General features: G+C 41.3%; 1 protein-coding gene across 8 annotated transcripts in view; it reads right to left on the bottom strand.

Moving 5' to 3' along the window:
- LOC114850353 (uncharacterized protein DDB_G0271670-like) overlaps positions 1 to 13,572 on the bottom strand; it is a 38,528-nt gene that overhangs the window by 16,225 nt on the left and 8,731 nt on the right. For 6 of the 8 annotated variants that reach the window (XM_055514439.1, XM_055514437.1, XM_055514451.1 and 3 more), the window contains 7 exons: positions 8,235 to 8,305; positions 8,098 to 8,124; positions 7,957 to 8,002; positions 7,623 to 7,655; positions 7,006 to 7,031; positions 6,440 to 6,772; positions 6,116 to 6,361 (listed from right to left, as the gene is read on the bottom strand). In XM_055514439.1, coding sequence (XP_055370414.1) covers positions 6,116 to 6,361; positions 6,440 to 6,772; positions 7,006 to 7,031; positions 7,623 to 7,655; positions 7,957 to 8,002; positions 8,098 to 8,124; positions 8,235 to 8,295 — 772 coding nt within the window. In that variant the 5' untranslated portion in view covers positions 8,296 to 8,305. Of the gene's footprint in view, positions 1 to 5,065; positions 5,786 to 5,872; positions 6,044 to 6,115; positions 6,362 to 6,439; positions 6,773 to 7,005; positions 7,036 to 7,622; positions 7,656 to 7,956; positions 8,003 to 8,097; positions 8,125 to 8,234; positions 8,306 to 13,572 lie in introns of those variants that run through there. The other 2 variants (XM_055514454.1, XM_055514450.1) reach the window with 2 other exon arrangements.

Genomic DNA, 13,572 nt, shown 5'->3' with positions numbered 1-13,572 from the left:
GAATTGGGTATTTGGGCCTGGAGGAAAGGAGAAGGCAGATGGAGGGTGTTAATGTAGGTATTGAGTTTGATAATATAGAAGATCAGGTACAGAGAATATGTGCAAATATTCACGGATGGATCAAATGATCAAATATCAGGGAAACCTGGTGCAGGTGCGGTGGTGAAAATCAGAAACAGAGCAGTTTGCAGTGGTGTTGGAGGTGGGTGGAGCATAGAGGTGGATGAGGATTTTAATCTGCAGTGACTCACTGACACTATTAATGTCTCTACAGGGGAAAAGAGCAAAGTATCATCAGGATATTTTATTTGATATTTGGGTTTATGAACTAGGAATGGTGACAGGGTGATGATGTGGATATTAAAGAGAATGAGTGAGTGGATAAAAAAAAGCCACGGGGCAGGAGGAGGTTGAAGAAAGTGTTAAACTGTAAAAAGGAAAGGAGAAAAGCATTGTTTGGTTGAATATTGTGAAGGAGTTGGGCAAATGAAGCTTTATGTCAGCTTTAGTGCTCAGGAGACGGTGGGGAAAGATGGAGGAGCAGTTGGACGACCTGAGTCTACCTTTAGTTAGTTACTGCTCTTTACTCGTATTATGTAGTTAGATGTGTCGTCCTCACCTTTTTGTGTTCTTGATTAAATGAGTTGACTCCAATGAGTCACATCAACTATCATGTTCCAAGAAGTACAGGTAGAGGTGGAGGAGTAGCAGCCATTTATAAATCAGATTTATTAATTACTCCTAAAACTAGAGATGTCCAACTCGAGAACCCCCACTCGACTCAGCATCGATCTCTTGAAGCGGAAGTGTCGTCAAGCAGAATCTCGAGCGCGTTCCGAATCACGTGACCAATGAGAGCGAGAGGCGTCGATACGTCACGTGACTGCCGAGCGGCTTAAGTGCAGTTTGAACTGAGTGGTTGTTTCAATATTTCAGAGCTCTATAAACGTGGCAGCGGACCGGAGATGATCTATAAGATCATAGATGATCGAAGATGATAGAAGATAGACAATTTTCACATTACGGATATCTAATGTATTTATGACAAGTTCAAAATGTAATTAAAGACTACAACCTTTATTAGTCAGACATCAGTGCAAACGGCTCCTCTCTAAAGCTGGAGAGGTGGTGAGAATGTGATTAAAGTCATGTTCTGTGGAAAAATAAAAGTCTTTGATTTACCTAAATAACAAACATGTCTCCTCAATGTAGTAATAAACAGAGTGTCAGAAGCACCAAATACAGCTCTAATAACATCTGACTATCAAAAATATTCACCACATCAAGGCTACTGATATATTATTATCCACAGAGAAACACAATTACACACCTTTGATTAAAAGACTTTTATTTGACAATAAAACGTGGACTGTGATCCTGAACAACCACGTATCAGCGAGGGTTTGATGGTCAGTCTGCTCTGATGCAGTTCTCACTTACAACCAGCAGATGTCGCTGTTCTGACTGTGTCAAATAGTGTCGAGTATTGTGTCGATTTAAGACCAACTGTGTCATAGTTGCTCAGTGATTCACGAAGCTTCGATTTCGACATCTCTACCTAAACCTAAACATAGTTATAACTCATTTGAGAGCCTCACTGTGAGTCTTTCTCACCCAGACTCTAAAACTCAGAAGCCAGTTGTGTTTTGTATTGTTTACCGTCCTCCTGCTCCATATTCAGAGTTCTTAACTGAATTCTCTGAATTCTTATCTGACCTAGTTCTTAGCACAGATAAAGTCATTGTAGTGGGAGACTTTAACATTCATTTGCTTTTAACATGCTTTTAACTCCTTAATAGACACTATTGGTTTTACACAGCAGGTAAATGAACCCACTCATCATTTTAATCGTACCCTCGATCTTGTCCTGACATATGGGGTTGAAATTGATAATTTAATAGTTCTTCCCCAAAACCCTCTGTTATCTGACCATTTCTTGAGAGAGGAGGTTAGCTCCATGGTACAACTCAGAGATCCGCAGCCTAAAGCAAAGGACCAGACAACTAGAAAGACAGTGGCGTTCCAACAAAATAAATGTAAACTGCATTGCATGGAAGGACAGTCTAATGAAATATAAAAAAGCACTTTGTGCTGCTAGAAAAACATATTATTCCTCCCTAATTGAGGAAAACAAAAACAACCCCAGGTTTCTTTTCAGCACTGTAGCCAGGCTGACTAAGAGTCATAGCTGTATTGAGTCTACTATCCCCTTAAATCTCAGCAGCAATGACTTTATGAACTACTTTACTAATAAAATTATCATCATTAGAAAAAACATTCAGCAGCGACTTCTTCCAAATGACAGAAAGCACTGTCTAGATCCATCAACTTTAAATTTATAAAATCCTCTGTCTTACCTAGACAGCTTCTTCCCCATAACTCATATGGAGTTAACCTCAGTAATCAACTCTTCCAAGTCGTCCACTTGTCTTTTAGATCCTATCCCAACCAGATTACTCAAAGAGGTTCTACCTTTAATCAGCTCGTCCATATTAAATCAAATCAACCAATCTTTACAACTAGGCTATGTACCACAGGCTTTTAAGGTGGCTGTGGTCAAACCTCTATTGAAAAAACCAACCCTGGACCCTGGACAACTAGCCAACTATAGGCCCATTTCAGATTTACCCTTTATTTCCAAGATTCTGGAAAAAATCGTGGCTAAACAATTATCTGACCACCTGAGTGGGAATAACCTGTATGAAGATTTTCAGTCAGGATTTAGAAAACATCATAGCACAGAAACAGCTCTGGTTAGAGTCACTACTGATTTTCTAATAGCTTCGGACAATGGTCTAGTTTCTGCCCTTGTCCTGTTAGATCTTAGTACTGCATCTGATACAATTGATCATAACATTCTATTACAGACACTAGAACATAGAATCGGGATTATTGGAACAGCATTGGGATGGTTTAAATCCTATTTGTTGAACAGATTCCAGTTTGTTCATGTTAATGATGAATTCTCCACATGCACAAGGATTAGCTATGGAGTACCACAGGGTTCTGTGCTGGGTCCAATTCTGTTTAGCCTATACATGTCTCCTCTAGGTGAGATTATTAGAAAGCATTCTATGAATTTTCATTTTTACGCAGATGATACTCAGCTATATATGTCCTTGGAACCAAATGAAACAGATCAACTAGTCAAGATTCAGGGTTGTTTAAAAGACATCAAATCTTGAATGTTCCAAAACTTCCGTCAACTAAATTCAGACAAAACTGAAATTCCTATTGTTGGGCCTAAAAATCTGAGAGAGACACTATTGAGTCAGATAGCCACCCTGGATGGTATAACATTAGCTTCAGATTCTACTGTGAGGAACCTTGGTGTCATCTTTGACCAGGATCTCTCTTTTACATCATACATTAAACAAATCTCCAGAACCGCTTACTTCCACCTTAGAAATATAGTTAAAATCAGAAGCATCCTCTCTCAGAGCGATGCAGAGAAACTGATCCATGCATTTGTTACCTCTAGGCTGGACTACTGTAACTCCTTACTCATAGGATGTCCTAACAGCTCCTTAAAAAGCCTACAGCTTATTCAAAATGCTGCAGCCATAGTCATGACAGGACTTAGAAAGAGAGATCACATTTCTCCTACATTAGCTTCTCTGCACTGGCTGCCTGTGAAATGTAGGATAGAATTTAAAATTCTCCTACTCACCTACAAAGTACTCAATGATAAAGCTCCTTCTTATCTTAAAGACCTCATAGTTCCTTATGCTCCCAGCAGAACACTTCGTTCTCAGAGCGCTGGGCTACTTGTGGTTCCTTGAGTGTTTAAATGTAGAACAGGGGGTAGAGCTTTTAGCTACCAAGCTCCTCTCCTCTGGAACCAGCTCCCTCTTCAGGTTCGAGAAGCTGACACACTCTCCACCTTCAAGATTAGGCTTAAAACCTTCCTTTTTGATAAAGCTTATAGTTAGAGATGGTTCAGGTCACTGGCAATGATTGTTAGTCACAGGAACCATCTCTAAGCTGCAATAGACATAGACTGCTGGGGGACTTAATTTATACACTGAGCTCCTCTGTTTCCTTCTACCTCTTCTGTCCAATAACCTCCCATCATTGTTCCATGTTCAACTAACCTTGTCTCTTTCTTTACAGTAGCTGTGCTTCTCTCCTGCTCTCTCTCTCTTTCTCTCTCTCTCTCTCTCTCTCTCTCTCTCTCTCTCTCTCTCTCTCTCTCTCTCTCGCTCTCTCTCTCTCTCCTCCACTTTGTCCTCACCTACAGGTATCATTGGACTCAAAGCTTTGTGTCTGTAATGGGCAGCTGCGGATCCAACCATCCTGCCTGTGTCCAGTCTCTGGTTCAACCATCCTGCCTGTGCTCTGTTGTTGCGTGTTCCTGCATCACATCTCCTTGTTGCTGTTGCTGTGCTTTTCTCTCTCTCTCTCTCTCCACTCAACCCAATCGGTCAAGGCAGATGGAGTCCAGCCTGTTTCTGCTGGAGGTTTCTTTCTCCACTGTTGCTGTCAAATTAAATGCTTGATGATTTTCCACATAGTTCACGAGTGAGGTTTCTCTCTCTGCCCTGTAAACAACCCTGATCCAACATCCGACCAATAGACAGCGTGTATGAAGCTGTTTACACACATTGAGTCACAATTAGATGAGCCAAAAACCAAACCACTTACCTAATCTGTTGTAAAAATAATGCTTAATTTCCCCTTTTTTTAACTTAAAAACAACAATATTAACCACTTAATCAGTGAAACCTCACTCCAGCACACTAGAATCAGACCTGGCTCATAAAGTTTTAGGCAGATGAACCCTCACAATATGGCCCCGCCCCCTCTCAGTCTGACTCCACCCCCTCTCAGCCAAACCGTTGCTGGGGCAGGTACAGAGGAAACCAGGAAGCACTAAACGTAGTTTTTGGGCCCACGACAAACCATCTGCTGACGCGTCTTACGGGAGGAATAAATAATAACTTCTCTGCATAGAAATTTTGGAGCAATCTGAGTGTCCCTTCATTCTTAAATATTACCTGAGGTTGTTTTTTTTGTGAAGTTTGCCTTTAAATTCAAACATAACCACAGGTTAACAGTCCACTAATTTATTTATTTTTTATAATTTTGACCTACCATTTAAAATAGCTGCTACGTCGCCATGCTGTGTGTCTTCTCTGCTGCAGCACACACTTTCCCATCACTGTTTGAATTATGTATCAAGATTATAGTCTAGATAGTGGATTAATTACTTTCAGTAATTATTTATCTAAATAAAGTCTGGCTAATAATAAAGGTTTAAGACAATCTGTAATTTTAACTTTAACATCTGTTTATTTTTAAGTAATTTTTGTTTTTTGATTTTTTATTTATTAGCATTAAAGATTGTTTCAACTTTTCATCAATTATTGACATTATTTTAACTATATGTCAACGTTGATTTATCAGCATTTTGTTAACCTTTTTACAACCATTAGCATTAGCGTTGTTTAAACATTACATCAACGTCACTTCAACAATTGTCATTGTTTCAACCTTATTTTAACGTTGAAGGTCGGTTGTGTGCCCGCTGGGTGACAGCTCAGGTCAGTCAGAGAATAATTATTTGACAAACTAAACTTATAAAACAAATTTTCAAACGAACAACTAGTCTGTGATGGGACAGTGAACAGAAGTCACTGTATTATTTGGGAACTAAGAAGAAGTCCATTAACGATTTATGTAGTCTTTTTCCATAGTCCAGATTATAGTCCATCAACAGTGACATCTGCAACATGCAAGTCCTGACTGGATGCTGCTGTTGCCATGGAGACGGAAAGGTCATTTCCTGTCAAAGAAGTCACATTTACACACAGCTACAACCATGTTAAAACAGACAAAGAGATAAATGAAGACATTTGTGTTTGTGTGTTACCTGAGAGTCTGTGACGACAAAGACACAACATGAGGAAAGTAGAGAGGAGATAGAGACAGAGAAGCAGTGGCTTCAACATGAGCGCTCCCAAATCAGGGAGGTCAGGGGTTGGAGGTGCTGGACCTGAACTAGGGAGCAGGTCTGAGGTTGAAGTTGAGGGCGTAGCTTCATCTGTAGAGAGAATTCAGCTGCTGAGCATGGACTTGGATGAATCAGTGCCTGAATGAGAGTGAAGCTGCTGACCTGAGACCAGCATCCAGCTGGACGCAGACTCTCCACCAGCCTGGATGCTGCATTTATAGGCTCCTTCATCAGACTTGGTGACACGGTGGATGGTCATGTGACCTGTAGGCTCAGTCCTGATGAGGGAGCCATCTTTATAGAAATCAGCTGGGAGCTTGGAGGGAGGGCTCTTTGTTTGACAGTGCAGAGTGACATCATGTCCCTCCATCACAGGGAGGACAGGACTCTGCAGGATCACTGATCCACCTCAACACAGAGACAAACCACAGCATTTCATCATGTCCACACACACTCATCAGCACTAAGTCCACAGTGTGATCTTACCAGAGACACTGATGTTGATGCTGCTGCTGCTGCTGCTGCTGCTGCTGCTGCTGCTGCTGCTGCTGCTGCTGCTGCTGCTGCTACTGCTGCTGCTGCTGCTGCTGGATGCAGAGCTGGACTCGCACCAGTAAACTCCACTGTCAAATGGGAGGACGTAGCTGATCCTGCAGGAGGAACCAGCTGGTTTTCCCCAACCAGCTCCACACTGAGACATCCATCGTCTGCTTGTGTTCCTCCTCAGTCTTGTTCCTCCAGATTCGTCATCCTCACAGCTTAGAGACACAGACTCCCCACTAAAGAACTGAGACCTGCTGGGACTCACAGTCAGACGAGCTGAGAGGAAATAAAGAGACCACAATCACAAAAGTGATTCATCTCATAACTGTTGAAGTGTGTAAACCGCTATCGATCTAAAGATGGTGTGAAAGTGTTGATGATGTTGTATGAAGGATGACGGTGTCTAAAACTGCTTGTTGTTTAACACTAAGTACAGCGTTAAATAAAGGGCCTGAAGTTTTTGGGTTTTAAATTTGGACTCAGTCTTAAGCCTCTTCCTTCCTTCTCACCTCTGTGATTGTGATCATCTTCTGCTCTGGCTCAAAAAAGGAAAAGCAGAAAAAGTGACATTACTTCACAAGAACAACAACCAAGGTAGAGAAAGCCATTACCCAGAATGCTTTAGAAAGGTGGAAATGTGTATTGGTCAGAGGTGACGGCCCTAAACCCACGTTCACCTGGGTGAACTCCTAACATTTAGTTCTCGATGGGACTCTGTTCGATTTGCTTTTAGCTTCCTATCTGTTAGATACAGTAACAGTGGCACAGCAGCATCTCCTGTGCTAAAGTTTTTTCTGGAGCTCCAGAACATAAACAGAACCACTGACTCATAACATGGGAATAAAAGCCACTTGACACCATCAGTTTACTGCAGTGAAGATTCTGTCCAAGATTCGTGATCATCAGCAGGTCGAGTTCATTATTATAGCCTCTTTATGAAACATCTGTCATTTTGCTTGTTAAACTCTTCATTAAACATTTATTAAGCTAGCTGTGTGCTAAATTAAGCTAGCTGTGTGCTTAATTAAGCTAGTTAGATGCTAAGCTAAGCTAGCTGTTTGCTAAGATAAGTTGGCTGTGCGCTGTGTATCACCTTTCCATGCTTTTAAATAACTAGTGAACCAACCTCGTGCACTGCAGCAGAGCAGCGTGGTCAAACCTGAGGAAAACAGACATTTGACATGAAACATATGAAGAAACTCAACGCAGGTTTTTAGTCAAAGCTGAAATTAGGCCTGTTTGGGAATAAAATAAACAGATTTCACTGATCAGAGTTAAAACATGACTCTGGTACATTTGACTCACAGAGCAGCTGCTGAAGAGACGCTGGCTTCATTCTGTGTTTAAGCTCGTCTGCTGTGTTGGACAGCGTTTGACTAATAACCTGTTTAAAACATTCAAAGCTCTAAATAAAAGGATAAATGTGTTGTGCGTGTTTGCTGTGACACCAGAGAACGTACCTGAAGGTTGTACATGGAGCAGCTTCCTCCTCCATCTGCTTCTGTTCTGCATCGTGTCCATCCAGGTTCATCACATTAAGAACAATGAGTCAGAAACACCAGCGCAGTAAACGGGGGTATGAAGAGTTACAATACACTGACCACAGGCTTCCTGAGCTGAGCAGCTTCCTGTGTGAACGGGCAGGTTACACATAAAGATCATATCATGGAACGTCTTCGTAAACCAAAAGTTTCCATCCAAGCGACGCTAAACAGCACTGATCATCTCATCATGTTACCGGTGGATGGATGGAGAACATCTGTCCTCAACGCTGGTGTTAGAAGCAGCAGTGGAAGCATGATACAAGATCTAATGGTCACAATGGGCGCGTGAGGAGACAGGCGAGGACAGAGGCATTAGACATTTTCCAACAAGCTCGGATGTGGAAGAGAAGCAATGAGAATGTAAAAGGAACACGGTGACAGTTTTTGGTTAAAACTCTATTTGAAAGCACTAACGTCACTTATTATGGAAATTATGAACATCGTTGAGCTATTTTGTATTTAATTACATCGCTAACTGTGGCAATCGATTAAGCTAGCTTAACGCAATTGAATACAAAGCATCAACAGTTCAACATGATTTTTATTTTTTAATACGACGTATGTTTGTCCATCTCGCTCTTACGTTGGTTTGAATAAGCTGTAGGCTTTTTAAGGAGCTGTTAGGACATCCTATGAGTAAGGAGTTACAGTAGTCCAGCCTAGAGGTAACAAATGCATGAATCAGTTTCTCTGCATCACTCTGAGAGAGGATGCTTCTGATTTTGGCTATATTTCTGAGATGGAAGTAGGCGGTTCTGGAGATTTGTTTAATGTATGATGTAAAAGAGAGATCCTGGTCAAAGATGACACCAAGGTTCCTCACAGTAGAATCTGAAGCTAATGTTATGCCATCCAGGGTGGCTATCTGACTCAATAGTGTCTCTCTTAGTTTTTTAGGCCCAACAATAAGAATCTCGATTTTATCTGAGTTTAGTTGAAGGAAGTTTTGGGACATCCAGGATTTGATGTCTTTTAAACAACCCTGAATTTTGACTAGTTGTTCTGTTTCATTTGGTTCCAAGGACATATATAGCTGAGTATCATCTGCGTAACAATGAAAATTAATAGAATGCTTCCTAATAATCTCACATAGAGGAGACATGTATAGGCTAAACAGAATCGGACCAAGCACAGAACCATGTGGTACTCCATAGCTAATCCTTTTGCATGTGGAGAATTCCTCATTAACATGAACAAACTGGAATCTGTTCAACAAATAGGATTTAAACCATCCCAATGCTGTTCCTTTATTTCCGATTCTATGTTCTAGTGTCTGTAATAGAATGTTATGATCAATTGTATCAAATGCAGCACTAAGATCTAACAAGACAAGGGCAGAAACTAGACCATTGTCCGAAGCTAATAGAAGATCATTAGTGACTCTAACCAGAGCTGTTTCTGTGCTATGATGTTTTCTAAATCCTGACTGAAAATCTTCGTACAGGTTATTCCCACTCAGGTGGTCAGATAATTGTTTAGCCACGATTTTTTCCAGAATCTTGGAAATAAAGGCTAAATTTGAAATGGGCCTATAGTTGGCTAGTTCTCCAGGGTCCAGGGTTGTTTTTTTCAATAGAGGATTGACCACAGCCACCTTAAAAGCCTGTGGTGTTACGTGCATGGGACAAACTACACTCGAACTGGACTTGGAAACGTTTACCATGAGCTGGAAAACAGGCTGCTAAGGCAGGTAAAGAAGACAGGGAGGGAGGACCCAAACACAACGACCCACACACAGACAGGACTGAATAATAACAAGTTTTAATAAATGATCAATTGAACACAAGGGAAACACAAACTAAGGGCTCTGCACCTGCAGGATGACAAACAGAAGCACAAATGAACACTCATAGATACAAATGTAACTAACCTAGGATAGCTGCAGAACAGGAAAATAACTCAAACATAATACAAACACTAAACATTCAATTCAATACAATTTTATTTATATAGCGCCAAATCACAACAAGCTTATCTCAAGGCACTTTACAAAGTAAGGTTTATGACCTTACACTTACAACTAAACCCTACAAATCCCACATACAGCAAGCATTTAAACATGCAACCAACAGTACCTGAGACACAGAATGAACAAACAGACCTGGACAATGATGAACATGATGGCATGATAACAATGCATCATGGACCAACAAAGACTGTGCACAAACTGAGAGCTTAAGACAGGGGAACCAAATCAAACTAATTACAGGAAATCACAAGGCAGAACAAGAACACAAAACCAAAAAGGGAAGCCAGGCTGCCCCTGGTGGACTGAAAGCCAAGTAACATGTGGTACATAGATTTGAATAAACTGATTATTGAGGTTAACTCCATATGAGTTATGGGGAAGAAGCTGTCTAGGTAATACAGAGGATTTGGTACATTTAAAGTTGATGGATCTAGAAAGTGCTTTCTGTCATTTGGAAGAAGTCGCTGCTGAATGTTTTTTCTAATGATGATAATTTTATTAGTAAAGTAGTTCATAAAGTCATTGCTGCTGAGATTTAAGGGGATAGTAGACTCAATACAGCTATGACTCTTAGTCAGCCTGGCTACAGTGCTGAAAAGAAACCTGGGGTTGTTTTTGTTTTCCTCAATTAGGGAGGAATAATATGTCTTTCTAGCAGCACAAAGTGCTTTTTTATATTTTATTAGACTGTCCTTCCATGCAATGCAGTTTACATTTATTTTGTTGGAACGCTACTGTCTTTCTAGTTGTCTGGTCCTGTGCTTTAGGCTGCGGATCTCCGCTCCGTTGGCTGGCTGACTGACAGTAAGCGTATTGCGTCACTTCCGGTTACTGAGGTTTGCTGCCGCTTTGTGTGTACGGCGTTACTCTCCGTTATTTTCTAAATATTATCATTTTATATCTGGTAGCGACTGCTAAACCTTGCAAAACAAGCTTGTAACACTCAAGCATTCTTTCCTTTCATTAAACGTCCTGCTAATTTACACTGTTATCTAAGTGTTTTCTCCGCTAGCGTAGCTCCTAGCTTACTTTCCTGCTATGGCTTCCCCCTTTTCCTCTCCCTCTCGCTCTGTTCGGTGCTCGGTGTGTCTTATGTTTAGCTTATCCTCTGCCTCCTTTAGTGATGGTAATGGTATCTGTAATAGGTGTACGCTAGTTGCAGGGTTGGAGGCGAGGTTTTAGATTTAGAGCCTCGGCTTCGCACTTTAGAAAACAGGCCAGCTAGCCAGGCCCCTTTAGCCGGTGCGGAGCCTCCTAGCTGCTACCAGTCCCCCGGCAGGTCCCAGGCAGCTGGGTAATGACTGGGTCATGGCTCGTAAGAAACGTAGCTTTAGGCAGGCGCCCACGGTGCACCACCAACCGCTTCACGTTTCAAACAGATTTTCCCCACTCAGCGACACACCCGCTGAGAAACCCACTCTAATCATTGGTGACTCCATAGTCCGAAACGTGAAGTTAGAGAATCCAGCGGTCATAGTTAGGTGTTTGCCTGGGGCCAGAGCGGGCGACATTGAGTCTTATCTTAAGCTCCTGTCTAAGGATAAACGTAAGTACGCTAAGATCGTAATACACGCAGGAGCTAATGACGCCCGGTTACGCCAATCGGAAGTCACTAAAACTAACATTGAGTCGGTGTGTTCGTTCGCCAAAACAATGTCGGACTCCGTAGTTTTCTCTGGACCCCTCCCCAATGTGACCAGCGATGACATGTATAGCCGGCTGTCATCGCTCCACCGCTGGTTGTCTAGGTGGTGTCCTGCAAACGATGTGGGCTTTGTGGCTAATTGGAGCACTTTTTGGGGAAAACCTGGGCTGATTAGAAGAGACGGCGTCCATCCCACGTTGAACGGAGCCTCTCTGCTCTCTAGTAACATGGCCATGTTGCTTAGTCCCCCCACTGCTTGACAACTCAGAGTGGAGCCCAGGACGCAGAGTCGCAGTCTTACACGCCTCTCTGCACGTTCTCTACAGCCGCGACCCACTCTTAGTCTTAGTTATCGCATAGAGACTGTGTCTGCTTCTCGACCACCTAAACTATACAAGTCACAAACAAATCAAAGAGGAGTGATTTACCAGAATTAAATAATCAAAACAGTTCATCTTACAGAACAAAGTAACAGTAAGTTAATAAAGTGTGGTTTATTAAATATCAGATCTCTCTCATCTAAATCCTTGATAATAAATGACTTGATAAGTGACCATCACATAGATCTGTTCTGTCTCACTGAAACCTGGCTGCAGCAGGATGAATATGTTACTTTAAATGAGTCGACTCCAATGAGTCACATCAACTCTCATGTTCCTGGAAGTACAGGTAGAGGTGGAGGAGTAGCAGCAGTTTATAAATCAGATTTATTAATTACTCCTAAACCTAAACATAGTTATAACTCATTTGAGAGCCTCACTCTGAGCCTTTCTCACCCAGACTCTAAAACTCAGAAGCCAGTTGTGTTTTGTATTGTTTACCGTCCTCCTGCTCCATATTCAGAATTCAGAGAACTGAATTCTCTGAATTCTTATCTGACCTAGTTCTTAGTACAGATAAAGTCATTGTAGTGGGAGACTTTAACATTCATGTAGATGTTGACAGCAACTGTCTCAGTACTGCTTTTAACTCTTGTCCTGACATATGGGGTTGAAATTGATAATTTAATAGTTCTTCCCCAAAACCCTCTGTTATCTGACCATTTCTTATTAACTTTTGAATTTAGCACAACTGACCCTATAACAGCTGGAAAGAAATGTTACTATAGCAGATGTTTATCTGACAACGCTGTTGCCAGATTCAAGCAGATGATCCCATCATCTTTTGCCTCAATGTCTTGTAGATACACAGAGAACAGTCACCTTAATCCTTATGAACAGGTTGACTGTCTTGTAGATGATGCTGCAGCTTCTCTACGTACAATGTTAGACATAGTGGCTCCTCTGAAGAAGAAGACAGTGAATCAGAGGAGGTTAGCTCCATGGTACAACTCAGAGATCCGCAGCCTAAGGCAAAGGACTAGACAACTAGTAAGACAGTGGCGTTCCAACAAAATAAATGTAAACTGCATTGTATGGAAGGACAGTCTTATAAAATATAAAAAAGCACTTTGTGCTGCTAGAAAAACATAATATTCCTCCCTAATTGAGGAAAACAAAAACAACCCCAGGTTTCTTTTCAGCACTGTATCCAGGCTGACTAAGAGTCATAGCTGTGTTGAGCCTACTATCCCCTTAAATCTCAGCAGCAATGACTTTATGAACTACTTTACTAATAAAATTATCATCATTAGAAAAAACATTCAGCAGCGACTTCTTCCAAATGACAGAAAGCACTGTCTAGATCCATCAACTTTAAATTTATTAAATTCTCTATCTTACCTAGACAGCTTTTTCCCCATAACTCATATTCATGTTAACATGTTCATGTTAATGAGGAATTCTCCACATGCACAAGGATTAGCTATGGAGTACCACAGGGTTCTGTGCTGGGTCCAATTCTGTTTAGCTTATACATGTCTCCTCTAGGTGAGATTATTAGAAAGCATTCTATTAATTTTCATTTTTACGCAGATGAT

The sequence above is a fragment of the Betta splendens genome, chromosome 2, assembly GCF_900634795.4.
Source record: "Betta splendens chromosome 2, fBetSpl5.4, whole genome shotgun sequence".
NCBI lineage: Eukaryota > Metazoa > Chordata > Actinopteri > Anabantiformes > Osphronemidae > Betta > Betta splendens.
This window is presented reverse-complemented; position numbering and strand designations above follow the sequence as displayed.